This window comes from Trichechus manatus, unplaced genomic scaffold (assembly GCF_000243295.1).
Source record: "Trichechus manatus latirostris isolate Lorelei unplaced genomic scaffold, TriManLat1.0 scaffold00001, whole genome shotgun sequence".
NCBI lineage: Eukaryota > Metazoa > Chordata > Mammalia > Sirenia > Trichechidae > Trichechus > Trichechus manatus.
Genome location: NW_004443937.1, coordinates 13,565,623 through 13,591,421, shown reverse-complemented (window position 1 = coordinate 13,591,421; position 25,799 = coordinate 13,565,623). Strand labels below are relative to the sequence as shown.

At 44.8% G+C, this 25,799-nt stretch overlaps 2 protein-coding genes across 4 annotated transcripts in view; one reads left to right on the top strand and one right to left on the bottom strand.

Annotated features, from left to right (window-relative positions):
* The window catches only part of NR2C2 (nuclear receptor subfamily 2 group C member 2), a 100,626-nt gene extending 91,696 nt beyond the window's left edge, over positions 1-8,930 (top strand). For all 3 annotated transcript variants that reach the window (XM_023741495.1, XM_023741581.1, XM_004368361.2), the window contains one exon: positions 2,315-8,930. In XM_023741495.1, coding sequence (XP_023597263.1) covers positions 2,315-2,489 — 175 coding nt within the window. In that variant the 3' untranslated portion in view covers positions 2,490-8,930. The remainder of the gene's footprint in view (positions 1-2,314) is intronic.
* Positions 6,756-25,799, bottom strand: part of MRPS25 (mitochondrial ribosomal protein S25) — a 30,611-nt gene continuing 11,567 nt past the window's right edge. Inside the window, exons 2-4 of the mRNA XM_004368360.2 lie at positions 14,162-14,268; positions 10,813-10,900; positions 6,756-10,062 (exon numbers count right to left, since the gene is read on the bottom strand). Of these exons, the coding sequence (XP_004368417.1) occupies positions 9,870-10,062; positions 10,813-10,900; positions 14,162-14,268 (388 nt within the window). The 3' untranslated portion in view covers positions 6,756-9,869. The remainder of the gene's footprint in view (positions 10,063-10,812; positions 10,901-14,161; positions 14,269-25,799) is intronic.

The following is a 25,799-nucleotide window of genomic DNA, read 5'->3' as shown; positions in this document are numbered from 1 at the left end:
AGTATCTTAGATGGCCGCTCACAGGCTTTTAAGACCCCAGACACTACTCACCAAGGTAGAATGTAGAACATTGTCTTTATAAACTGTGTCATGCCAATTGAGCTAGATGATGAAGGACTCCATTTAATATTTCTTGTAAGGATGGTCTGGTTTTTATAAATGCTCTTAGTTTCCGTTTATCAGGAAGATTTTCTCCCCCTTTATTTTAATCACTTGGTTGAGCCATCTTGTCTTGTTTCTTTATATGATTTGATATTGTCTGCTCTCTCCAGCATTAAGGTGTTATTTATGATTTTTTGTTTTGTTTTGCTGTTTTGATATATCAGCAGGTGGGTCGGGCATGCTTCCATGATCGCTAGTCTGGCAGCATGGGGGCATTTCTACCTGCCCCCAGGTGGACAATCAGCAGTGGGCAGGGTGAGCCCTCATCGCTGTTCATTGTACATGTGAGACGGCTGAGGGGTGTGCTGCACAGGTGTTAGCTGGTGGTATGGGAATGCTCACAGTCACTTGCCAGGTGGGCGGGTGGCAGACAAGGAACAGGGTGGGTGACCAGAGGTGCAGAGGCGCTCTCTCCAGCAAGAGAGGGGCAAAGCAGGCAGCCAGTGGGTATGGAGGTGCTCCCTCCAGCAGGGCAGGGCAGGGCAGGACAGTCAGCCAGGGATCACGCAGGCACTCTCTCTGGCAGGGGTGGGGTGGGGTAGATGGCCAGGAGTCCTGCGGGCACTCTTTCTGGTGAGGGAGAGGTGGGGCATGCGGCCAGGGGTCATGCAAAGTGCTCTCTCCAGTGGGGAAGGGTGGAGTAGGTGGCTGGGAGCGGGGAGAGAAGAAAGAGGGAGGGGGCTTGTCTACTGCTTCGTGTTCGCCCCCTGCTCTACTGGTCAGGTACCACTGCTGGAGAGTCCCCCTGTCTCTGGGTCCTGATTTCTTCCCTGCTCTGTGTACACCAGGATCCTTGAAGCTCTCATCCACCTTCCTGTACTTTCCCTCCTTAGCTCCAGTTCACGTCCTGCTCAACTTGCTTCACTCCGGGTATGTCTGCGCAGTTTCTCTCTCCTGTTGGGAGTTCTGTGATGTTGTCTTCCTTATGCTTCTCACCCAGGGTTGCTGCTGGCTTTGTTTCAAAATGGCCTTGCTGTGCCAGACTGGCTGGCAAGGTACTTCCGCTCCATATTTCTCCGTTTGCTGCTGTCATTCAGTTTCTTTTTCCAGTCGGTGTTTTATCTAATTCTGTATCCTTTCATTTGATGCTCAGAGTTCCAGAGTGGTCATCTGTATCTGTTACATTTTGTTTTACGGGTCTTTGCTGCAGAGCGACTGTGTGGTGTGTCTGGCCAAGCTGCTGTGTTAAATCCTCCCTAAAATACAAAAGGTTTTGTCAAAAAGAACTTTTTTAGTTAATATACAACGAGCATACATATTCTTCTTCATCCTTTTCTGTGGCTAAGGAGATGCCATAATTTCATCAGTATTTCCCTGCTAATGAAAATGTAGGTTGTTCCCAGTGTGGGGCTGTGATAAAGCCCTCTGAGGGCGCATCCTACCTTGCACATGCTGCTTTAGCCTTCTCCCGCTGTTTCCCAGGATCAGTTCCTGGATGTGGAGTGACTGGACCCCATGGGATGCTTCAGATACACAGGGCCCAGCTGCCCTCCAGGACACCTCATGATGTGCCCTCCCACCCATGGTTTCTCCAAAATGAAAATCTTACTGCTTTATTTTTAATTATAATGCTAAATGAACACTGGAAATCGGGTAATTCAGAAAAAGATTTTTAATAGGGTAAAATCACTCCAAATCCCAATACCCAGAGATCAACCATTAGCATTCTGGTGACAGGCCTCCACAGATTTACTTTATATACACATGTACACACAAATAAGATTGTGGTGCACTTGCGGCTTTACAGCCTGTTCTTTAAATTTTTATTCAGCAGTATGCCGTGGATATCTTTATTATCCTTTTTTCAGTGCGTCAGTAGCAATTCTGTTATATGGAAACAGCACACTTTATTTTAATCTATCCCTTATAGATGGATCTCTAGGTCTGTTGGTTGGTTGGTTGGGGTGCAGGGAGGGGAGTTATTATAAATAACAGTGAAGGGAACATATTTATATGTACATCTTTGCATACTCTTGTTTTTTATCTCATGATAAATTCCTACAAGAGGAACTTATGAAATTAGGAAAAACAGGGTAAGTCTGGTTGGTTGGTTCCATTCTGAGCAGTACAGATGGGCCTTGGGAAGTTGTCCAGGACTAAGTCTGAAGGGTGGCCAGCAGTTCCCTTTCTCTAATGCCTCTTCCTCTTACAGATTGGCCCGGATTCTTGTCCGCCTGCCGGCACTCAGGCTGATGAGCTCCAACATAACTGAAGAACTCTTTTTTACCGGTCTCATTGGCAATGTTTCAATAGACAGCATAATCCCCTATATCCTTAAGATGGAGACAGCAGAGTACAACGGCCAGATCACTGGAGCCAGTCTATAGTGCACACTGCACGCCTGCCAGGGGGCGGAAGACACCTCCAGAATCATTCAGATACAAGGAAAATAAAAGTAGTGGTATTTTGGTATGTGCACATATTTCCAGTATGTTAGCCATCTCCTACCTGGTTTCTTCTTATCTGTTAATCCCTGAAAATAGCAACTAAAAGACTAGTAGGATCCTTTCTTGCCATAAGAAATGTTTTAATGCCTTTTGATGAAGTAGCAAATTTTGGAACAATCTTTTAACTCAATTTGTATTTAGAAATTCTCAAAGGGCAAAAAACAAAAATTTTATAATGTCAGAGACTAGTATTAAAACTAAAAGAACCTAAGAGAACAGTATGTTTGTATATATGTTAAAAATGTCCTTGGAATTAATAGCTACTAATTACCAGGGTAATAATATTAGCACTTTCTAAGCACTTCTTGTCAATGCGTAATGTTAGCAACATCTTGCCTATGGACAAGGCAAGTGAAATCTGTATGTCTTTTGCCGAAATGCTAATGATTTCTGTGAAAACTCACTAGGGTACAGGAGACAATCGTTTAAGAAAAGAGGGCATCATTCCTAATTTTATGCACATATTGGTGGTGTTGAGCTAAATCCCTGTGAAGGAACACAAATGTGGCTTATTTGCAGCATGCAGTGAAAGGATGGTAGCACAGTCGGTGGTGACCCAAACCAGAAGCTTCCAGCTGTAGAGTTGATGCCTGTCAGGTTCCCTGACCACGTGGTCCTGGTGTGTGATGGGTGTCTGCAGACTCCTCAAGAACCTGTGGTTCTCCTCTGATGACGGTTCTCAGAATCAGATTGCAACCCAGTCAGAGATGAACTGCCAAACGAGACATGCAATTTCTCCAGCAACTGAAGCCATCCCCAAATCACCTCTGCCAGAGTGCAAGGCAGACGGAGTCATCTGACCAAAAAGCGCAAGGTGGCATTTGGAGCTCTTGACTGGATTTCCTGAGCGCGGCCTGGGTTGGCTGTGTGTTGTTCAGATGGAGGAGTGGGGGCCTCCTTGGAGTGTGGGGTTCCTTCCTTAGTGGTTTCCAATCCAGACACTCCCTTGAGAGGTGCCTGTGTTCTGCAGCACAGTCGGAACAGGCTGGCAGTGGGGCTGTGCAGGGTCTTGCTGCCTGGCCCCGATGGCCAGGGCCTGGAGGAGCTGAAAGGAAGGTCTCAGGACAGTTTCTGTCTGTTGACCTTAAACATTTCTCAAAATGCCTCCAGACTTGTCAGCTCTGTTGGATTTTATTGGTCCTGGCATACCGTGCACTTTGGTTCCCCCAGGTATAGGCCAGCAAACCGCCCTCGAGTAAAGGCAGACCGCCTGCTCCTTCAAACCCAACCCTCATCTCCCAAGGTGATGTTCTTTTACGTTATAGCCAGCAGCTGAGTTTACAGCAGGACCAGAATACGGTTATAAGGAAGCTCTGTGTAGGGCAGAGCAGCCATTAACTCCATAGGCATGAAAAAGCAGCAGCCATTTCCTATTTGGGGAAACTGGCAAGTCCAAGACCGGGCCAAGTGCTTTGTTTTCTTCTTACATAACCAGATTAAGAAAATGGATCCTGTAAGGCTAAATTTGAGCCTCTTGAACCATTTGATCAGATGATGTCCAAAAACACCCCAGTACGCTCCCCACCTCCACCCGAGGTGCTCGGATCTGCTTGGACACATGGTGTCAAGGTAAGGCCTCATGAGGCCTGTGGGGTGCGGGCCAGACTGCCAAGCACTGCGGCACCATGTTGACAAGCTGAAGGGTGCCGTAGGCCTTAAGGGATGCTTTACCCTGAAGCAGGTGTTAGCAGCACTTTGAGTCATCATTAATGGGAAGTCAGTGGGGACAGGATCTCCAACTTTTAAATTCCCATTTGGATTTAATTATATCATTTATAGTTCATGCCTTGGAAGCAAATTTTGGAGAAGAGAGAAGATGGCCATTATAAAATGATGGAAAGGATTTCATTTTGCCAGCTTAAAGTAATTTTTAGTTTTCTGACTCTGAAGTCAACTTTAATTTCAAAATTACAACAAAAAACTGGCCAAGACAGTGGAGTTAGGGTGGGTCTGTCTCATTTCTGCTTGCGAAGGATTTTAGTAGAGGGCATTTTGAAGCATGTTTACGCATCTTACACAAAAGTTGCCTATTTTTCTGTTCTTTTGATTTTTTAATGTAAGCATGTCTTTTGATCATGTAGCAATTGCCTGGGGATACATGTTGTGTCAAATCTTTCAGATCTGAGTTCTGATGTTAGTGACAAGGTCCACACCAGCCAGCCCCCCTCACCCCCATACCACTCAGCAGGCAGGCCTGGGAGTCCTAGGTCCATTATGTGGTTTAAGACTCAGACTGCCTTAAGATATTGGGGTACCTAACCCAAGACATAGACTGGGCTTCTAAAGGTGCCACTGTTTAAATATATTGTGAATAGAGGTGAAACTGGCAGACACTGAGCCCTTGGACAAGATAAAGTGCTGGGCTCTGATGAGATAACGCTGGAGAAAAACAGGATTTAGCTTGGAAGGTTGCTGATTAGAATCTGGTCCTGCCCTTTAATCTCCTTTACAGGTGATGGCTGATTCCAGTGGGCCATTTTGGATTTTGAACACTCCCTCATTAATTGCCCAGGTCCTCTTGGCCTTACTGTTGAAGTAGCCTTTTCCTTAAGGATCACATCACACAACCAGAACTCTCTGCCTGAAGTCATTTGAAGCCTCTGACTTGCAGGTCCATCTGTCTCTTGGATTTTTTGTTTGCATTTGTTTTTTGTTGGGGAGCAAGAGAGGGTCAAACTAGTTAAGAGAAGTAAACCCCAAAGTCCACAATTATTTAAAGGGATCCTAACCAAATATTTGAGCTCCACCTTTCACAAGGCTTTAAGCCCTTGTTAGTAGTTTGTGAGACTAGCTTTAGTGAAATGAGGCAAGCTGTCAGCCTGCTGAATCTGAGATGAGCCAGGGGTGGGATTCGCTGCCATGTAGCCTGTTCCCACTCCCTTAGTGAGGAGAGGCACATGGCTAAGGGAGGTGGGGACAGACACACAGTCACTCTGGGTAAGTAGGCCCTTTCCCATAGCTCAGATAATGCTGGATTAAGATAGTTATGTGTTGAGATTTGTGGAGGTCATTACATATATGCATTAAACAGGACAGGAAGAGACTTACAAAAAGACCAATTACTCAAGCAGATAGTATATTTTCAAGTTATTCCTGGTAAGTTTTTAGGAAGTATGGTACCATCCTTCTAATTTGAAATCTGTTCATGTGTGTTGGGGGTTCCTTATTTATCGTCTAATCTCTGCCGTAAGGCCATGGTTTGGGGTTCTTTGGTTACCTTGGTTTTTGTGTTTAATTTCAGGTGTGGTCATTTGTTTTAAGATGTGCTACATAATTGCTCTCAAGAGGGATTGTGTTTTAGTTTGTCAGTGTCAGTATTAAATGTGAACTCTGAGGATGCCGGCCACGGTGGTCATAATGGACACATCCAACTCCTTGGTTTCCCTAATGTAACAGCAGCTTTACTAAAAAAGGGCATAGACTTGTAGCCACACTACATACACTTAGCTGTTTGCTTGCTTTTAGGGTAGTCACAGTAGAAAGCTAAGAATTATAAGAGCTCTAGCTGTATCCAGTGCTCTTTCTCTCGGAAAAAAACTAACCCTTTGGGCCTCTTTGGGGGAATTGTCACCAGACCAGCCTTGCTCACAGCTGGCTCTAGGGTCGCCAGGCCATGCCCAGCTTCTGTGGACCTAAGCAGACTGGAGTCTAGATGCTATTGCCCACTCCCCAGTATCAATGGCCTTGTGTGCAGTGGAGTCACAGATGACGTCTCACTACTTGGGTCCAGCCTGGAAAGCCATCTTCTGCAACTCTTACCCCAGGTGGGCAGTGCCTGTAGCTCTGGAAATGTGGCTCCGCTGCAGAGCAGATGCCTGCAGGCTTCCTTTGGTCCAACACCCATTATCTAGATTGTGAGGCTTCTGAAATGTCTTATCTTTGACGTCATCTTTTAAAGCCAGCCCCCAACAGAGATAGGGCTGGTTTGGGTCTTTTGTGCACAGGGCTGGACCTCCTCATTGTGTGCCTCCTGCCAGTGTGCACTTCTGCTTGTCCAGTCCTGGGTGCTTCACAGCGGTGTACGTGAACAGGCTTGTAGGCTGTCTGACTGAATGAATGTACATTTGTTTATATCCTCTCTATATGTACAGTGTATATAGTGTGCCTATGTGTATATAGATGTATATTATGTATACAGACATGTAGCCACGTATCCAAACTTTTTTTTTTTTTTTTTAAAGAGCGTCTATGGTATTGCTCGTGTAAATTGACAAGGATGTTGCAAGGCCCCTCAGCAGGGGAGATTTGCTGGTGATACTCTTAACTAGAGTTCCCTTTAGGTGAGCCAGGCTGGGAAGGGCCACAAAACCAGTTAAAAGAAGGAATCACCACTCTGCACAGGGAAAAATTCCAGACAGAAAAGGTTCTGACAGAATGACATGTCTCTGTGTTCTCCAGGTTCAGACAAGGGCCAGGAAGCTGGAAGACAGTTTATTATAATGTCCAAAACTAGGTGGTGATTTTTAACCAGCTTTTCACATACCTATTTATGGCCCAGCTGGAGGGAACACAGTAGTTAAAGCCATCGACCTTCCCAGACACTCAGCATGTCAAATGGTCCGGAGACAACATCGTGGTCCAAGACCCAGAATGGTCCATCTCAGGGGAGCTTGCCTCCCACATGTGGTAGCAGTTTCCCACCTTCCTGTGATCAGTCAGCAAGGGGGGGGGGCACTGTCCTGCAACTAAACAAAAATTCCCATCTGTCTAACACCAGTTAAAAAACATCAGATAATCTTTAAAAATAAGCATGAATGTTGATGGTTAACTTTTGTGGCATATAAGCTACAAACCTTAAATTACTTCCCTAAATGTAAGCATGTGAATGAAATCCATTGACTTAACACCTTTCTGTAAATTATGATTTAAAATTTTTAGATAAAAATTGCATTTTATATGGATATGTGTGCCCATAAAGTTATAGATGCCAACTTTTTCTTGTCCAGATCTATTCTGATGAATTTTCCCCCTTAATCAGGCCTTAAACTGTGAGGACCCACTGAGGAGGCAGTGCCCAGCCCACAGTGCTGCTCACTGGCCTGGTGAGTGTCTGGGATGCTGGAAGAAACCATTCGATAACCGCAGAACTCACATACATACCCGTTGCTTCTTTTTTTCCTTCTTTTTAAAACAAGCTATGAAGTATTTGAAAACACTTTGTAAGACCATTGTACTCAGTGCCTTTTGTGAGATGGGCCATGTCGCCTTCAGCTTCCCTCATTTTTTATGTAAAGAAAGCTTCTGGTATTTCACTGGCCTCATCCAACAGTGATTGTTTGACCTTTCACATGTCATTGCCTGTCCTGACAATCACACTATTGAAGGTGGCTTTCCAGTCAAAATACAAATGGAATCTTGACAGTCTCTAAATCTTTAAAATAAAAATGTTCCTTTGGGCTACTTATCTTAACCACAATCTAAGAATAAACTGTGAGCTTAAAAATAAAGAGTTTAGGGGGAGAGAGAGAAGTGTATGAGATTTTTTTTAAATGCCCAGCTAGACTTTCAGTTACAAAACAAGTAATTTTGGCATCTCAATATTTACACATACGACATAGAAAAAATGCTCAACAACATTTACCACTCAATTTACAGACTACGTTAAAGTTTAATATTTGGATAGCATTTGGAAGTAGTAAACTTTATATTTAAAATGGCTTTTCTTTAGGAAAGTATAATCGGCTATCATTTTAATGACCATAGCATTCATGAACTCAAATGCTGCTGCCACATACAACTCAAGTGCTGGAATATTTTTCTACAGTCTCTCTGTTCTACCAATTATCTTGTAAACCAGTGTTTAACTAGTTTTATAACTAAAAAGCTGCACATTTTTCATAGTACAAACTGTAGTTTTTACTTGTAGTTTGGACCTCTCTGTTAAAATGTAGCTGTATCATCAGCCCTTTTAAAAGACATCTGTTAAAGGAAAATCCGGATGTTCGTTTTTTTGGGACCGTTTCTGTAACCTCTACCCTTTACAATATAGAAAATATTGTTTATGCCATTACATTTTAATTCCAGGTTTAAAACCTGTTGAAAGCTATAGCTTTCCACAGCTTTTTTCCCCCGTGAAATCAGCTTTGTATGTGTGATGGCATTTAAAAAATAGCATGTTCTTTTTAAATTGAATTTTATATCTAATCAATGTCTTCAGTCTTGAAGAAGAATTTGCATTGTTGTGTTTGTATATAGAGTATTGCAGTGCATGAATTAGCTTTATGCATTTTATTAAATGCTGTTTCAATGTGGCATTATTGTTGTGGCTTAAAACTACTACCTAAATGAGGTTTATACTATTAAACGTGAATTAAAGACTAGTATCTCGCTCTTGATTTCTCCTAATTTTATTATTACCCCCTGACACGCAGAGACTCCCAGATGCTCCCATCTGAGCCTGGGTTAAGTGGGGAGGAAAGCCTCCTGGGAGTCAGTCTCCACAACACTCCTCCTCAAACCATAGCCTCATCCAAAGGTGATTTAGCCCTTTCTGGTCCCCTGGAACTTGGAAATACCTGTAGTGGAGAATTCTAGCAGGATAATTTCTGCCCATCCTTGCGGGGAAGTCTCTGTCGTGGAGGTAAGGGAGTACGCAGATGTTTCTGGAGCTGTGGAGTGAAGCACAGAGGCAGGCCTCCAAGCAGCTAGGTCACTGTAAGGATACCTGCTACCAGTGTAAAATGTGCTCTTAAGGTCTCAGAACTGACTCATGTAGTGTGCCCTCTCATCTTAAGCTTCAGCTTAGAAGGTGAGCACTGCACAAAGGCTTGCCTTTGGATTTCTCAAAAATGCCCAAAAGGTCTGAATGGAGTGTCCACACTGCCAGACTCAACCCCACAGCTCTCAGTTCTTCAGAGCAGGATATGGAACAAGACATGACGCCAAAAAGGCCACGAAAGAGTAGAGGGATCGAGACGGGTGTCCACAAGCTGGCCTTACAGCCTCCCCTCCCAAAGCCCTGTCCTCATGCAGGCCTGCCTTCTTTGCCTGAGACCAGCTAGCACACCCTCACTGCTAGATGAAGCACTTTATTGGCACGATGGGGTGGGAATATTCATTTAGCAGCTCAGCTGCAGTTCTTCCTACCCCCTCCCCAACATCCTTTTTCACAGGTGTGTAAAAGAGACCCTTCTATCATAAACAGATTTCCAGAGTGTCTGTGGGGACAGACAGGCTCACGGGCTTCCCTGTGGCCGAGGAAACACCATACCAAGCTCCCCATAGTCAGGCTGAATCCCCCCAGCCCCAGGGGCTAAGGCCTCAGTCCTGGGCACCGGCTTTCAGCGTTGCTTTGTACTTCCCCCTCATCTCCTTGGGTAATGGCACCAGGGCTGGGCAGGGCACCTGCCCCTCCACTTCACAGATGCACTCCCGCAGGCAATACTTCCGGGGACCAAAGTTGGCGGGGTGAGAGAGCTGCTTTTTCTCCTGCTCCTCTTTCTTGAGGGTTTCTCTGCCAAAGAGCACACACAACAAAGCATGAGCACCACTGTGAGGGAGGGCAGGAATGTCTCAGCCCAGCAAATCCCCCACAAGTCAGGGAGACATGGGTCTCATTTGCCTTCTAACTGTTCCTCCCTCCCCAGGTCCACTGGCCTCCAAGGAGGGAGGAGGGCTTGGCAGGAAGGCCCCCTAGAGGAGAGCAATGTCAGAGGCCCCAGGGGGAGTGGTCACTTGGGAAGCACATCCCAGATGTTGTATTCCCACCCAAAACCACAGAACCAAACACACCACAGCAGTGGCTCAACCCTCAGGGCCACCCTCAGGTGGGGCCTACATCTCTGAATGAGGCATGATCACAGATAAAGAGCTCTGGAAATGCCTCATGTGGCTTCTCAGAGTTCTTGGCTTCCCTCCCTCCCCTCTTGTCTCCTTTCATTCATGGGAAGAAAAGGGATGTGCCTCAGGGGACCCAGGGATTAGACATCTGCCAGCTCCAAGCTGACAGGCCCGAGAAGCATCAGCAGCACACAGGATAAGTGTTTTAGCTGCATTTCTAAGGGAGCTAAAGCTTGCACAGGTACAATGACTTGAAGTCACATATCTGGTGAACAGCACAGCGAGACCTGAACGGATGCTGCAGCCCACACTCTGAACCTTGGTGCCTCTATATCCTCTCGACCCCTCCCAACACACCCCTCTTCTCTCTTCACACTCTGGGCTAAGACATTTGCTCCCCTCCAGGTCAACCCCAGCCACTCACTCGCTCTTCCCCAGGATTTTTTTGATGTGCTCCATAATCTCCTTATTGCTCTTGGTCTCCACATCCACCAGGACCTGCTCCCCAGAATCTGGAAACAAGAAGCTTAGTGAGGAGAAAAGCTGAAATTTGGCAGCACACTCAGCCTCAAAAGGTTGGGACCTGGGATTTGCTTTCAGTGGCAGAAACATTTTAACAATAAAATAAATATATTTGATTACATAGCCCATACACTATCCCCTCATTTTTCCATTTCTTTAGACATAAGCAGACAGAAACTTTAGATATGTGCAAAAGCATACATTTTAATTGAAATTCCACATTCATGGATAGTAAGCCTCAACACTGTTAAGATGGCAATTCTCCCCAAAGAGATCTATAGATTCAATGCAATCCCTATCAAAATCCCAAGTGTTTTGCAGAAGCTAACAAGTTGATCCTAATATCCATATAGAAATGCAAAGAACCCAGAATAGCCAAAACAATTTTGAAAAATAAGAAAATCGGAGGATGTTCACTCTCCGATTTTAAAATACCACCAGGCTACAGTAATCAAGATGGTGTGGTACTGCCATAAGCACAGCCATACAGAGCAATGAAACAATTCAATCCAGAAATAAACCACTGTATTTTTATGGTCAAGTGATTTCTGACGTAAGTACCAACTCAATGGGGAAAGGATAGTCTTTTCAACATAAGGTGCTGGGACAACTGGATCTCCACATGCAAATAAATGACTTTAGACCTTTACCTCACAAAATAAAAATTAACTCAAATGTATCAGAGTCCTAAATGTAAGAGCTAAAACTATAAAACTTTTAGAAGAAGGCACAGGAGAAAATCTTCATGACCTTACATGGGCAAAGATTTTTTACATATGACATCAAAAGCACGATCCGTAAGAGAAAAAAAAACTGATAAATTGAACTTAATCAAAATTCAAAGCTTTTGGCACTTTAGAAGACACTATTAGCCACAGGTTGGGAGAAAATATTCATAATTCAGGTATTTGATAATGGACTTGTATCCAAAATATATAAAGAACTTACACTAAGAAGGCAAACAATCTAACCAAAAAATTTGAAATTTAAATTAGATATTTCACCCAAAAATAAATAAATACGATGACTAATAATAAGCACATGAAAAGACACTCAGCATCACTGTTGCCAGTTGCCATCAAGTCGGCTCTGACTCATAGCTACCTCGTGTATAACATGGTTCAGGACCTGCCCATTTCTGCTCAACACAGAGCTGGAGCTTCCTGTTGGACTGGTGTGTGGTAATGGAAAGCAATCTTGGCTTTTGTCCTTGGTTCCTGTACACTAACCCTGGGAATAGGAATTGAGGTACCTTTATGTGAAACCTCCAGATCACACCTGAGGATTTGTGCTAACAAGTGGGGGCTGGACAAATCAGAAAAGACTCACCTGGTAGGCCGATGTCAACTAACTGCAAGAGGGCTGGGTTAGCCTACCATGCATATGCAAATGAGGGCTCAATCTGGACTGGCTGATAAAAGCCCTGAACACGGAGGCTCAGACAGCTTCCTGGTTGGTGAAGGGAAGGTGATGCACCCTCTTTGGGACATGGAAGCTCTCCACTGGGAACACTTCCAGACCTTGCCTATGTATCTCTTACTTATGACAATCCTGATCTGTATCCTTTCGCTAGGCTAAATCTATAATCATTAAGTACAGTACTTTCTATGAGTTCTGTGAGTCGTTCCAACAAATTATTGAACCTGAAGGAGTAAGGGGAAGCTAGCAGGTTAAAGTGAGGGAACCCAGGGGAGGTCCCCAATCTTGTGGCTGGCATCCTGAATGGGTACTGGGAAAACTCTGAAATCTGTGGCCAGCAGATCTGAAGTGTGAGGTGTCATGTGGACTCCCAAACTGGCAGCTGGCATTTGCCTATTTGGCAGTGTTAAGGATGGTTTCCTTTTAACTTGGAGATCTCTCCTAGCACTGAGTGGCTATGGTCAGAGACAGAGTGTGCTGTGTGGGTGGTTGGTGTCAGAAATGACTGAGAAGTGGGGAAACTGGGGACTGGATCAATCTCCACATTTTGGGGATTGGATTCATGCCGATTCTTATCCATGAAGCTGGCCAAGACTTTCTTAAAGCTGTACCACTACAGAGGCTTCTCCTATCTGGAACTCCTTCCTTCTCCCTCTTCTCTCACAGGGGTCAGACCTTCACTGCATCTGAACACGATCCCTGCCCACCCCTGATCCCTCTCCCCTCCATCTTTCAAGGTATTATCTCCAATAAATCTGATTTTCCTTTTTTTTTCTTTAAGAGCACCTATCTTCTAAAACACCGTCTTGTTAAGTTTCTTCCTGTGTCTCCCGCTGCTAGAATATCATCTCTACTAAGGCGGAAGCCTTTTTCTGTTTGGCTCCCTGACCGATGTTTAGACCTTTACCTCACAAAATAAAAATTAACTCAAATGTATCAGAGTCCTAAATGTAAGAGCTAAAACTATAAAACTTTTAGAAGAAGGCACAGGAGAAAATCTTCATGACACAAGCACCTACAACAGCGCCTGGTTCCTAGTGGACCCTTGATAAATATTTGCTGAATGAATGAAAACGCACATCATTTTGTTCCCTGAAACATTTCTCAATCTATACTTCGTTTGATTCTCACAACTCTGTTAGGCAGATGTTTTGCCTCCATTTGAGAAAAAAAGAAATGGGAAAATTACCTGTTCACAGTCAAAATGATTTAGTAGAGAGCTGGGCCGAGACATCTGGTCTTCTGACTACCCAGCACTGAGTCTGGTTTGACTGAACCAGCTTTCACTTAGCACCTCATACATACACAAGCGGCGCCACGTTAAGCGCACAGCCCAGGGAGGACACGCACAGATACATGGGCTATTCAAGAGAACACGGTCAGCACTACAAGGGGTTCTTTGGGGGCACAGGGAGGGCGAATCTAAGGGCTCAGGGAAGGCTTCCCAAAGAAGTGCTGTCCACGCTGAATCTTAAAGGACTGAAAAAAAAAAAAAGCAAAGAGAAGTAGAAAGGGCATTCCAGGCAAAGGGACCAGCATGAGCAAAGGCATCACAGCTTGGTGCCGCAAGGAAACCTGGAAAACCTAGCACGTGTGGTGTGAGGCAGAGGTAAGAGAGAGATTAGGCTGGAGAGGGAGAGAGGAAGATGAGTCCAGACTTCAGCGGCCACTGTGTGAACGGGCTGGGGAAGCCAAAGGAGACAGGGAATAAGGGAAGCAGTATAAAAGTTCCCAGGAAGGAGGGCGGGGAGGAGGGAAACTGTCTTTCCAGGCATGTCTCCAATCCATGTCTGCGACAGCGCCTGGCCACTGACAGAGCCCCACTCACTCACCTAAATAGAACCGCAGGAATGGCGATGGAGTCATGTTCTTAAACATCACGATCTGCACCCAAGGGTTTTTATACTGGATCTGAGGTACGTTGAAAAACACAAATTTCCTGCAAAGGGAAGAAATGAAACCTGTGAGATGGTGTTTGTAACCCCAAATTTTGTGCACACGTGTGTTTCTCTGGGAAGAAAGTCCAGAACTTTCATCAGATTCTCAGAGGTCCCTGACCCCTAAAAGGCAGAGGAAAATAGCTCTAAGGAATCCACAAATGTATTCTCTGAACTGTTAGGACCCCTGCTTAGTCATCTGAGGAAAAAGAAACTGTAGTATCCCTATCTCACAATGGACACTAACCTAAAACCCACCAAAGCAAATGTACAAATATAAAAGCGAACCTGTGCAACGTTCTACACCTTGACTTGGTTGGTGGCTACAAGGATGTCTTCACAGGGGAAGTTCATCAAGCTGCACACTTACAGGCGTGCACTTAAATATACCTAGCTTATACCTCAACTCAAGAAACAAAACCACGAAAATAAGCGTGGGGGGATATTTTCACAATACAGGACTGGGGAAACCCTTTAAACTTAGAAGTTTTAAAACAGAGATAAATTTAACTACATTAAAACCTTTGAGTGGCAAAATTTACCAAAGCCCAAATCAACATTTGCCAAACCAAAAGCAAAATGTTTATAGAACATAAAACAAAGGGCTAATTTCCTTAATACAGTTTTATACCTCATTAATATGACCTACAACTCAACAATAAAAAAAAGGCAAAGGCCACTAACAGGCAGTTCACAGAAAAGAAACCCAAATGGCCTATAATCATCTGAAGAGATTCTCAATATATTCCCACTAAAGTCAGGCAGGAGCCCTGGTGGTGCAATGGTTAAGAAGAGCTCAGCTGCTAACCAAAATGTTGGCAGTTCAAATCCACCAGCGGCTCCTTGGAAACCCTAGGGGACAGTTCTACTCTGTCTTACAGGGTCACTATGAGTCAGAATTGACTCTCGAAGGCAACGGGTTTGGTTTTGGTTTTTAAAGTCAAGCAAATGAAAATAATGATTCCTTCTCACCTATTAAATTCCTAAAGATAAAAAAAGTTACAGAAGTGGGGAAACACTTCCTTAAGAATATAAACTCATTTAATCCCTTTGGAGGTCAATTTGAAACTAAAAAAATTTTAAAAGCAATTTTTTTTTTAAATTGTTTTATGGTAGTAAAAATATATAACATAAAATTTGCCATTGTAACCATTTTTAAGTGCACAATTCAGTGATATTAATTACATTCATCATGCTGTGCACCCATCACCACTATCTGTTTCCACATTTTCCCACCACCATGAAGAGAAACTCAGTGCCCCCTAAGCAACGACGCCCCTCTCCCCCTCCCTCTCACTCCCGGTAATCGCTAATAAACTTTGGTTTTTATGCATTTGCCTATTTCATGTAAGTGAAATCATACAGTATTTGTACTTTCGAAAAGCAAAGATCTTGCCTCAACGACTTCACATCTGGTTTTAGAGACATTCCCACCTGAATGCAAAACCATAGGTGAGGTTTACTATAACATCATTTGTAATATAGAGGGAAAGAAACAGCTTAAATGCCCACCAACAGGGGACTGATTAAATAAGATATGATACAACCATGTCTGGATCCTTCCGTCTGCCCCCCTGGTCCCCTCTCCACCTGCTGATGGTGACACATATAGCTGACCTCTGGGGCTTCCTTGCCCTCTGGCTTTGTGTGGGGTTCGGCCTGTGGGGAGCACTGGCACGAGACTGGAAGGGGGGGAGGTGAAGTCAAGGAATTCCCTTCCCTGGCTCAGTCTCTGGCTCTGTCCCAGCCCTAGAAACTCCAGCCTCCAGGTCCAACAACCATTCTCTCTCCTCACTTCCTCAGGTCTAGACCTGGGGTCTTGGTCCATTACTTGTGGTTTCTTTTCCCCATCCTTGCTCACACCTTCGTAAATTGTCCCTTAACTAAGCGCTGCCCGAATTACCCTAATTTAAATGTGCCATCTGTTTCCTGCTGGGAGCCTGACCCGAACACCAGCCCAGGGAAAGGTGGGAGAGGTACGTAGGACAGCAGCACAGTCTCGGAGCCAGACTGCATGGCTGCAAAGCCCAGCTCTGCCACTTCCTAGCTGTCAGACCCAGGGCGCTTCTCTGTGGCTCAATGTTTATGCCACCTGCAAAACAGAGGTAATAATAGTACCTCTACTTCAGGGAGCAGTTAAATAAATTAATATATAATTAAATGAATGAATATACATAAACGTCTTAAAAGAGTATCTAGCACAGGTAAGTTCTCAATTAATGCTAGCAATTATTATGTAAAAGGAACCCTGGTGCCACAGTGGGTTAAGTGTTCAGCTGCTAACTGAAAGGTAGGCAGTTCGAAACTACCAGCTGCTCCACAGGAGAAAGATGTGGCAGTCTGCTTCTATAAAGATTTATAGCCTTGGAAACCCTATGGGGCAGTTCTACTTTGCCCTATAGGGTCACTATGAGTTGGAATTGACTTGATAGCAACGGGATTGGTTTTTGTTTTTTGTATTATTATGGCGTTAACAATTTGCATTTGAATACTAACCAAAAGGTTGGCGGTTCAAACCCACCCAGTGGCACCGAAGAAGCCTTGGCAATCTGCTTCCATAAAGATTACAGCCAAGAAAACTCTACGGAGCAGTTCTACTCTGTAACACATGGGGTTCCACGAGTCGGAATCAACTCAACGGCAATGAGTTTATTATTATGTAGCTGATAAAAAGGATGTGGTAGATCTATAAAGGGTTGACAAGGAATGATCTTCCAGACCTGGTGTTAAGTGAAAAAAGCAATGCACGAAACATGCATACAGTATATACTCATTTGTATGTGTTTTTTTTTTAAGTACTGAAATAAAGATATGCAAACAGTTGAAAGGACAGGCTCTGCTGAGCCCCGAAGACAGGCTCCTCTCGGCCCTCAGCCTGGCCTCTGCCCTGCTCAGGCAAGTGTTAACAAAGCTCTTTAGCTCCGCCAATAAGTGCCCAGAGGCACCCCGCTCCACCAGCAAACCCCCTGCCTGACAGCACTCAACTCTCTCACTCCATGGATCCACATGTCCACCACAGCCACCTCACTCAATGGGCTGTGCCATCTCACGACTGTCTCCTGGTTCTGCTGCTGCCTCTCGCTGTCCTGCACCTTCTCTGGTGTTACAGCTCTCTGTCTCCTGAGTCTAGGAGGTTCTCAGCACAGGGACCCCAGATCCAAAGGACATGCTCTGCTCCTGGTTCTTCTTTCTTGATGGTAGTGAGGTCCTCCCTCTGCTCTGGGACTGGCTTTAAGTCTAGTATGGCAAAACTGACTAATCCCCTCGTTAGGGTTCCATACACCTTATTTGCATGGTCCCACCCCTGCAAGGATTCCATGCACCTTATCTGCATTATTAGCAGGCTGTCCAATCCCCTTGGTGGGCCACAAGCTGTTTATTTGCATAGTCCCACCTAATCATTTTGTGGGAGTCATAAGACCATGCATGGCTAGAAGGGCCTTATTAAGTAATTCACTACACCATACATACTCACAGAGAGATGCTTATATAAGCATAGAAAATTTCTGAAAGAAAATACAAAGAACTTAGGAGAGGTTCCCTCTAAGGAGGCCTGGGACAGGGGGCTTACAGGAAAAGGGAAGAGATTTTTCATTCGTCCATCCACCTACCCACCCACCCATCCATGTGTATGCATGTATGTATTTGCGTGCTTGCGTACATAACTTTATAAAACTAACCTTTTAAAAATCAATAAGTCTTCTAGTTAAAGATGGTAGATTGACACATGTATTTACCTCCACTTCCTCCTCTAACAATGTAAAAGGATTTTTCTAAGGCACAAACTCCAAGGGACAAACAAATGTTAAAGGTATAAATGTCAAAGGGAGAAGAGACAACAGAACAAAAATTCTGCAAGATGGACAACAGAAAGAAATGGAAACGGACCTTGCAGACCCTGAGAAAGAGTAACTCCAACCTGGCCATGGAGTAGACCGAGCAGCAGCCTGACCTGCACTGCCCAGCCCCAGGGAGGTTTCAGGGTGGTGCTGCTGATCCCCTCAGAGTTGGGCTAGGAGGCTGTCTGGAAGCAGAAGAACTGCTTGAAAGTCAGTTTAAGAAGCAGTTGGTCCTGTGATCCCTACCCAGGTGGGAACCCTTACGCCCCAAAATGTGGAGGGTTGTTCTCTGGAGAGGGGAGGTTGTTGGTCTGGGAGATATTTTGCACAGTTGAGGGCAGGGGGTAGTTACATACTGAACGTTGTTAACTCCCAGCCTCTTTGCCTACTGGCTCCCATGCTCTGGTGGCCAGATCTACATCCTCCAGGCATGAGATCAGAGAATACTTTCTGAGGAATCCAACCAGTTCAAGAGAAACAGACAAAAAAAATTAGGGGTTCCCCAACAAAATAACAAAGCTAGATGCCTTACAGTGAAGTTCCTAGTTGAAAAACACCAACCATACACCCGCAGGATCCAGTCAGGACCTCAGTAACCCACTCTTAAATATATGATCCCTCAGTCAAAGACCACCAACATCTGAGGACGACCTCTAATCTGAAAGACACAAAAACCAATGCGATGCTGGTAGCACAAGTGTGATGGTTAAGGTTATGTGTCAACTTGGCTAGGCCATGATTCTCAGTGGTTTGGCAGATATTATGTAATTATCCTCCATTTTGTGATCTGATGTGAGCAGCCGATCAGTTGAAAGGGGAATCTCCTTGGGGGTGTGCCCTGCATCCAACATATACAGATGTTCCAGAAAAGCTCACCCTCTCTAGATCCTGCATCTGACTCATCATCCTCTGATCTCTGATTCTTGGGACATGAGCCAGCAGTCTGCTGTCGACCTGCAGATTTTGGCATTCGCTAGTTCCCACAGCCCTGTGAGCCGGCAGCCTGCTGTCTGACCTGCTGATTTTGGGTTTGTCAGCCCCTGCAACCACATTAGTCGGAGAAGTCTCCAGCCTGACATCTGACCCACAGATTTGGGACTTGCCAGCCTCTACAACTGCGTGAGCCATTTCCTTGAAATAAATCTCTCTATATATATACACACATATACATACATATATACACATGCTTCACTGGTTTTGCTCAAGAATCCAGACTAAGACAACAAGGAAACTCCAAAATTCTATTGCTGAAAACTAAAACTATCCCGAGACCATCTTTTAGTGAAATAGCACAGTGGCACATAAAATAAAGGATATTACCCATAAGATCGGTGTTCTACCAAAGAACTATCTGTATGAGACCAAAACGTCAACATTTACTCTAAACCAAAGATGAAAAGATAAGGGGACAGGGAAACTAGAGTACTGGAAATGGAACAACCAGAACACAACTACAGAGAATGCTGACACATTGTGAGAATGTAACTAATGTTACTGAACAACTGTGTGGGAACTGTCAAAAGGGAACCTGACCTGCTGTGTAAACTTTCACCAAAAACACAGTAAAATGTTATTTTTAAAAAAAACCCCTATGGTTAATAACCTCAGGGTGATAAGAGAAGATTCCATATTTATGAAACAACTGGATGCCATTTAAAAAGGAACAATTCAAGGACAGGAAAGAATTTTAGAAATTAAGATTAGAAGATCAAAGAGGTTCAACATCCAAAGGAGGAGGCGTGCCAGAAGGAGGTATCAAAAAATAAATAAATAAAACAACAGAGAACAAATCGTCAAAACAATTAAGGAATTCTTCTCAAAACCAAAGGGCATTAAAAGGGTCCCGCTGAATACCCAGAACACGAAGGCACAGGCACATCAGCAGGAAATTTCAGAACACTGGGGGCGAAGAGAAGATCCACAAGCTTCCAAAGAGGGGGCAGTAAACAGGTATCACCCTAAAGGTCAGGAATCAGACTGGCACCAGACTTCACAAAAGCAACATTGGAAATTAAAACAATGCCTTCAGAACTCTGAGAGAAAATAATTTCCAGCTCAGTGTCAAGGACAGCTAGCCATCTGCAGATGTGTAACTGAACTCAGATATACACATGCTTTCTCAGGACACTCTGGCCGATGTGCTCCAAGGCAGTAAACCAAGAAAGTGGAAGACATATGGGGTTCAAAGCAAGAGTGAGGTGAGGGAATTCTTAGGATAATGGGTGACGGGAGAGCCAAGAAGACAGCTACGCAGCACAACCAGTCAGGATTGAAGCTTGTAAGATTTTTTCAAGAAGATGATGAAATTCATAGAACCAACAGAAAACCTGACTATTTGACTATCTGGGGAGACTTCCACAATTTGGGCAGAATCTAAAGTTGAAACAAAACAAAACAACAACAATGGCAATTATTAACTACAGGGAAAACAAAGGATTTGCAAAAAACAAAAGGAAAAATATTCACAGTATTCCATCTGGCTCAACTGTGTATAGCATTTACAAAGTCATACTAATTTAAACATGAAATACTGTTCTATCCAAAACTGTAAAATAACTCTATTGGGAGGATAGGGAGTTGGGTGGTATGCATGTGTTTGGGGGCAGAGGTGGCAACAGTGGAGAAAGAGAGCTAAATAATCGTCTTCCATACTGACAAGTGAACAGAGATGCCTAAAACGGAAAAATTAACTTGCTAAGTATGTTATATAACTATAACCCACTGCCATCTAGTCAATTCCAGCTCACAGGGACCCTAGAGGACAGAGCAGAACCGCCCAATAGGGTTTCCAAGGCTGTAAATCTTTACAGAAGCAGACTGCTCCATCTTTCTCCCACGGAGTGGTCTGGTGGGTTCAAACCGAAGATCTCTTGGTTGGCGGCTGAGTGCTTTAACCACTGTGCTACCAGGGTCCCAGGGAGGCAAAACTCTAATTACATCATTAGACTTGACGGCTGTTGCCCCTAGGGGAGGAACTGGAGGTAGGGTACTATGCTTGTCCTAGTTAGCCTGTACAACATGACAGCTCGCAGGGCTGGAAACTCAGAGGCTGGGCTTACGATGCCTCTGCTCAAACCCCACCCCCACAGCAGACTATCCTAACATCACAGAACTTGGTAAAAATGAACCAGAACATAGCTATGTAGGAATTTCCCACACCTACAACGACTAGGAAGGAGTCCTGGTGGTGTAAACAGTTAAGCATCTGGATACTAAACAAAAGGTTGGTGGTTTGAACCTACCCAGCGGCTCCTCAGAAGAAAGACCTGGCAATCTTCTCCCATAAAGACTACAGCCTAGGAAACCCTATGGGGCAGTTCTACTCTGTCACATGGGGTTGCTACGAGTCCGAATCGACTCCACAGCACCTAACGACGATGACAAAGACTAGGACAGAAATTCAACAAGGATTTTAAAATGCTTCTTGCTGAAGCATGGGAGGAAAGTTAACAATGATAGGTAGCTTTTGTTGAGCACCTGCTGTATATGCCACACACCTGGCACTCCAATCCTCACAACAACCTTGGATGATGAGGCTTTACAACTAAGAAAACTGAGATCAACTAAGTAAACTGCCCCGTTGTTGTTGGGCACTGTCAAGTCGATTCCAACTCACAGCGACCCCATGTGACAAAGGAGAACTAGGAGAACTGCCCCATAGGGTTTCCTAGGTTGTAACCTTTATGTAAGCAAGTGGCCAGATCTTTCTCCTGCAGAGGCACTGGTGGGTTTGAACCGTTAAGCTTTCAGTTAGCAGCCAAGTGTTTAACTGTTGAGCCACCAAGGTTCCTCTTAAGCTGCCCTAAGTCACTCAATTATCTAATTTACCTAGGTCCTAGGACTCAGTGCCATTTAATTTTAATTTTTTATTTTTTCCCCATACAAAAATTTATACATACATTGTTATGTGACTCTAATTGCTCTCCCCATACTGTGACAGCACACTCCTACTTTCCACCCCTGATTCCCCATGTCCATTCAACCAGCTCCTAACTCTCTCTGCCTTCCCATCTCACCTACGGACAGAAGCTGCCCATTTAGTCTCTTGTATCTACTTGAGCTAAGAGGCACACTCCTCACGAGTATCACTTTATGTCCCACAGTCCAGTCCAATCCCTGTCTGAAGAGTTGGCCTCAGAAACTGTTTTAGTTCTGGGCTGCTAGAGAATCCAGGGGCCATGCTTTCCGTGGTACCTCCAGTCTCAGTCAGACCATTAAGTCTGGTCTTCTTACTAGAATTTGAGTTCTGCACCCCACCTTTCTCCTGTTCCATCAGGGACTCTCTGTTGTGTTCCCTGTCAGGGCGGTCACTGGTGGTAGCCGGGTACCATCTAGTTCTTCTGGTCTCAGGCTGATGAAGTCTCTGGTTTATGTGGCCTTTTCTCAATGCCACTTCTTAAAAGCAAGAAAACCTAACTGACTATTTAAAAAGCAGGAGATTTACATAAACATCTGGATTTCTGGCTTCTTGACAGATCAGAAATTCTGCTAACATGGAGCCCACACTAGTAAGATGTAACTGAGCAACGAATGCCCCTTCAGACAGGGCGCGTGCTTTCCAGTTAACTACAGCCCCATCCAGCTGCCTCCCTCCTTTTCGTGAGCTGCCTGGCCTCTGCCTTTGGGACCCCTGGGACCCCTGGTGTGCACAGATGCACAGTGGGTTATGAAGGAGTATCTGGGTGCCCATTCACCCTAAGCCCAAGTCTTCCAGGAAGCCCTCATCACAGCTGATCCCATGGAAGCAGGTCAAAGTTCTTGTGCTCATCCAGGGAGACCTAACGGCTAGGAGGTAGCTTCTGACTACCCTGAACAGGCCTGCAGTCAGGGGCCCTCGTGCTGGGGACCACCCTCCACAGGGAGTTGCTCTCCCTGCCTCATTTTGACCACATTCTCTAGACTCTGCACTCTTCCCTTGCCTGACCTAAAGATTTTGGGACCCAAGCCTGCAGAAGTCTCCAGCCTATCGCCTAACCTCCACAACCCAGTTTCTCAAGAATAGGACCTTTTTACTTCCGGCAAAACGGCACTCTAGGCAGAAGCACCACGCTGTCCCTCCACAGCAAAGATCCGAAAAACTAAGCCAAACATAGAGAACAGCAATCCTGAAATCCTAAACATCAGATGAAGTGATAAAGAACTCAGCCAAGCACCAAATGGAATAAGAAACTGAGAGAACTGAGAGCAAGAAGACATACATGGAGAGGTCCCCTATCAGCTAATGCAGCACGGATCCACCATCTTGGACTCCTATCAGAGACCAGCAAATAGGGGATACAAGAAAGCAGCTTCACGGAGCTTCCAGCAGGAGACAGAACAACCAGTAAACAGCAATATATGCTTTCCCACCCCCACCCTTCTTCACCCCCACTTGGCCTCCTCTGCTTCCCACGGCCACAGTCTCTTGGCTGGGAAGCATAGGCTGCTTGGATTGTACCTGCCTGCACTGGCGGACTCCCTGAGTGCCATTTGTTTGCTGCTGGTGTTGCTTTTTCACTTCTTTTGATTTCTTCCTTACCTCTCAACACCTCCCCCTACTTTTGCTCAAATACCTGGCTCCACGTACCATCTTTGCTTCTTCCTGAGGGGCTGTGGAGCTCCATTCGAGTGTGGAACTGCTTCCCAGTCCATGCTGCCATACTGGTGGGATCCCGGGGCTTTTGTTTGTTTTCAATTGTTTGTTTGTTTTCTTTTTCTTTTCTCAAGTTGGGAGCCCGTTCTGGCTGGGTAGTGCTGTGTGGCTTGGGATCTACCCCCTCAGCTTGCACAGATGCGCAGAGGGATCCCTGAGAGCATTTCCTTTTTCATGGGTTTTTTTTTTTCCCCTGTTTTTTTGGGGGGTTTTCTTGTTTTGTTTTGTTTTTTAATTTTTTTCTTTTCCTCTTTTTCCCTTTTTGTCTTTCTTCATTACTCAGTTTCTCATCTCTCTATACCTTCCTTCTCTTCCTGTCCCCTGAATACCTGGCACTGAATACCTCTACGCATTCTAGCCAGGCTGTACTTTAACACCTGGGAACAACCTCCTCAGACCTCGCAGCCACACCAGTGGGATCCCTGAGAGCTTTGCTGTTCTTTTTTCTTTCTAATTTTTACTTATTCATTCTTTTCTTTTCTTTCTTTTTCTTCCCCTTTTTGTTTTTCTTCATTTCACAGTCTCTCATCTCTCCACTCCAATGGCAAGCTCCCCTAGCACTCTTTTTTGCTTGTTTGTATGTTTTTGGCTCCTGTTCCTCTGTCCTCTCTCCCATACCCATCTTATCTCCACACATCACAATCTCCCCCCTCCATCCTGCCTACCTGCACCGTGCGCTTAACATCACACCACCAAGCAGCACAGGCACAGCCTACCAGAACCTGCCCTGCACTGATTACTGACCCGCCCTGGTGGCTGTAGTAAGTGCCACAAACAACCCATCCTAGCAACTCCTCTTCAGCTAGACCTGCCCTGCTGTACCATATCTGAGCGACTGACCCTGCCAACTGGAGAAGGAGGCGAAAAGTATCGTGCCCACAGATGAGCAAACAACAAAAAACACACAGCCCGCCTGCTCAGGCATAGCCAAATTAAAAAAAAAAAAAAAAGGATAAAACAAACAAGTCTACAATCAGTAAACAAGAAAAATAACTACTGAATGCCCCGAAGACAGCAGACAATATCAAAACATTTACAAAAACAGGACAAGATGGTTCCAGCAGGCGTCCAAAATAAAACACCAGATGACTTTCCTATGGAAGAAAAGGCACTAGAACTACCTGACAGGGAATTCAAATCTTCTAATACTCAGAATTATCCAAGAGTTGAAGAAAAAAGCTGACAAAAACGAGGAAAAAATAGACAAATTCATGGAAAAGGCAGACAAACTCATGGAAAATACAGACAAAGAAAGAATGCAGGAAAATACTGCAGGAACAAAATGCCAAAATAAATTCACAACTAGAAATTATACAAAAACAGCAATTAGAAATCCAATAGATAAACAACAAGATTTCAGAAATGCACAGTGTCAAAGAAGGGCTGAGGAGCAGATCTGAAACAGTGGAAGACAGGATTAGCGGAATTGAAGACAAACACCTGGCTACAACTCTGTTTGAGGAAAAAGAATGAAGAAAAAGAGTTCCGGCAAAACGGTGCTCTAGGCAGAAGCACCATGCCGTCCCTCCACAGCAAAGATCTGAAAAACTAAGCCAAACAGAATACAACAATCCTGAAACCCTAAAACATCAAACGAAGAGATAAAGAACTCAGCCAAGCACCAGATGGAGTGAGAAAACTGACAGAGAACAGAGAGCGAGGAGAGATTCATGCAGAGGTCCCCTACCAACTAATGCAGCGTGGATCCGCCATCTCGGACTCCTATTGGAGACCAGCAAACAGGGGGTACGAGAAAGCAGCCTCACGGACCTTCCAGCGGGAGACAAAACAAAGGGTAATTGGCGGTATATGCTTTCCCACCCCCCACTCTTCTTCACCCCAACTCGACCTCCTCTGCTTCCCACGGCCACAGTCTCTTGACTAGGAAACAGCAGCTGCTTGGATTCCACACACCCGAACGGGTGGCTCTCTGAGTGCCATTTGTTGGCTGCTGGTGTTGCTTTTTCTCCGCTTCTTTTTATTTCTTCCTTGCCTCTCCCCACCTCCCCCTCTTTCGCTCGAGCACCTCGCTCCGTGCGCCATCTTTGCTTCTTCCTGAGGG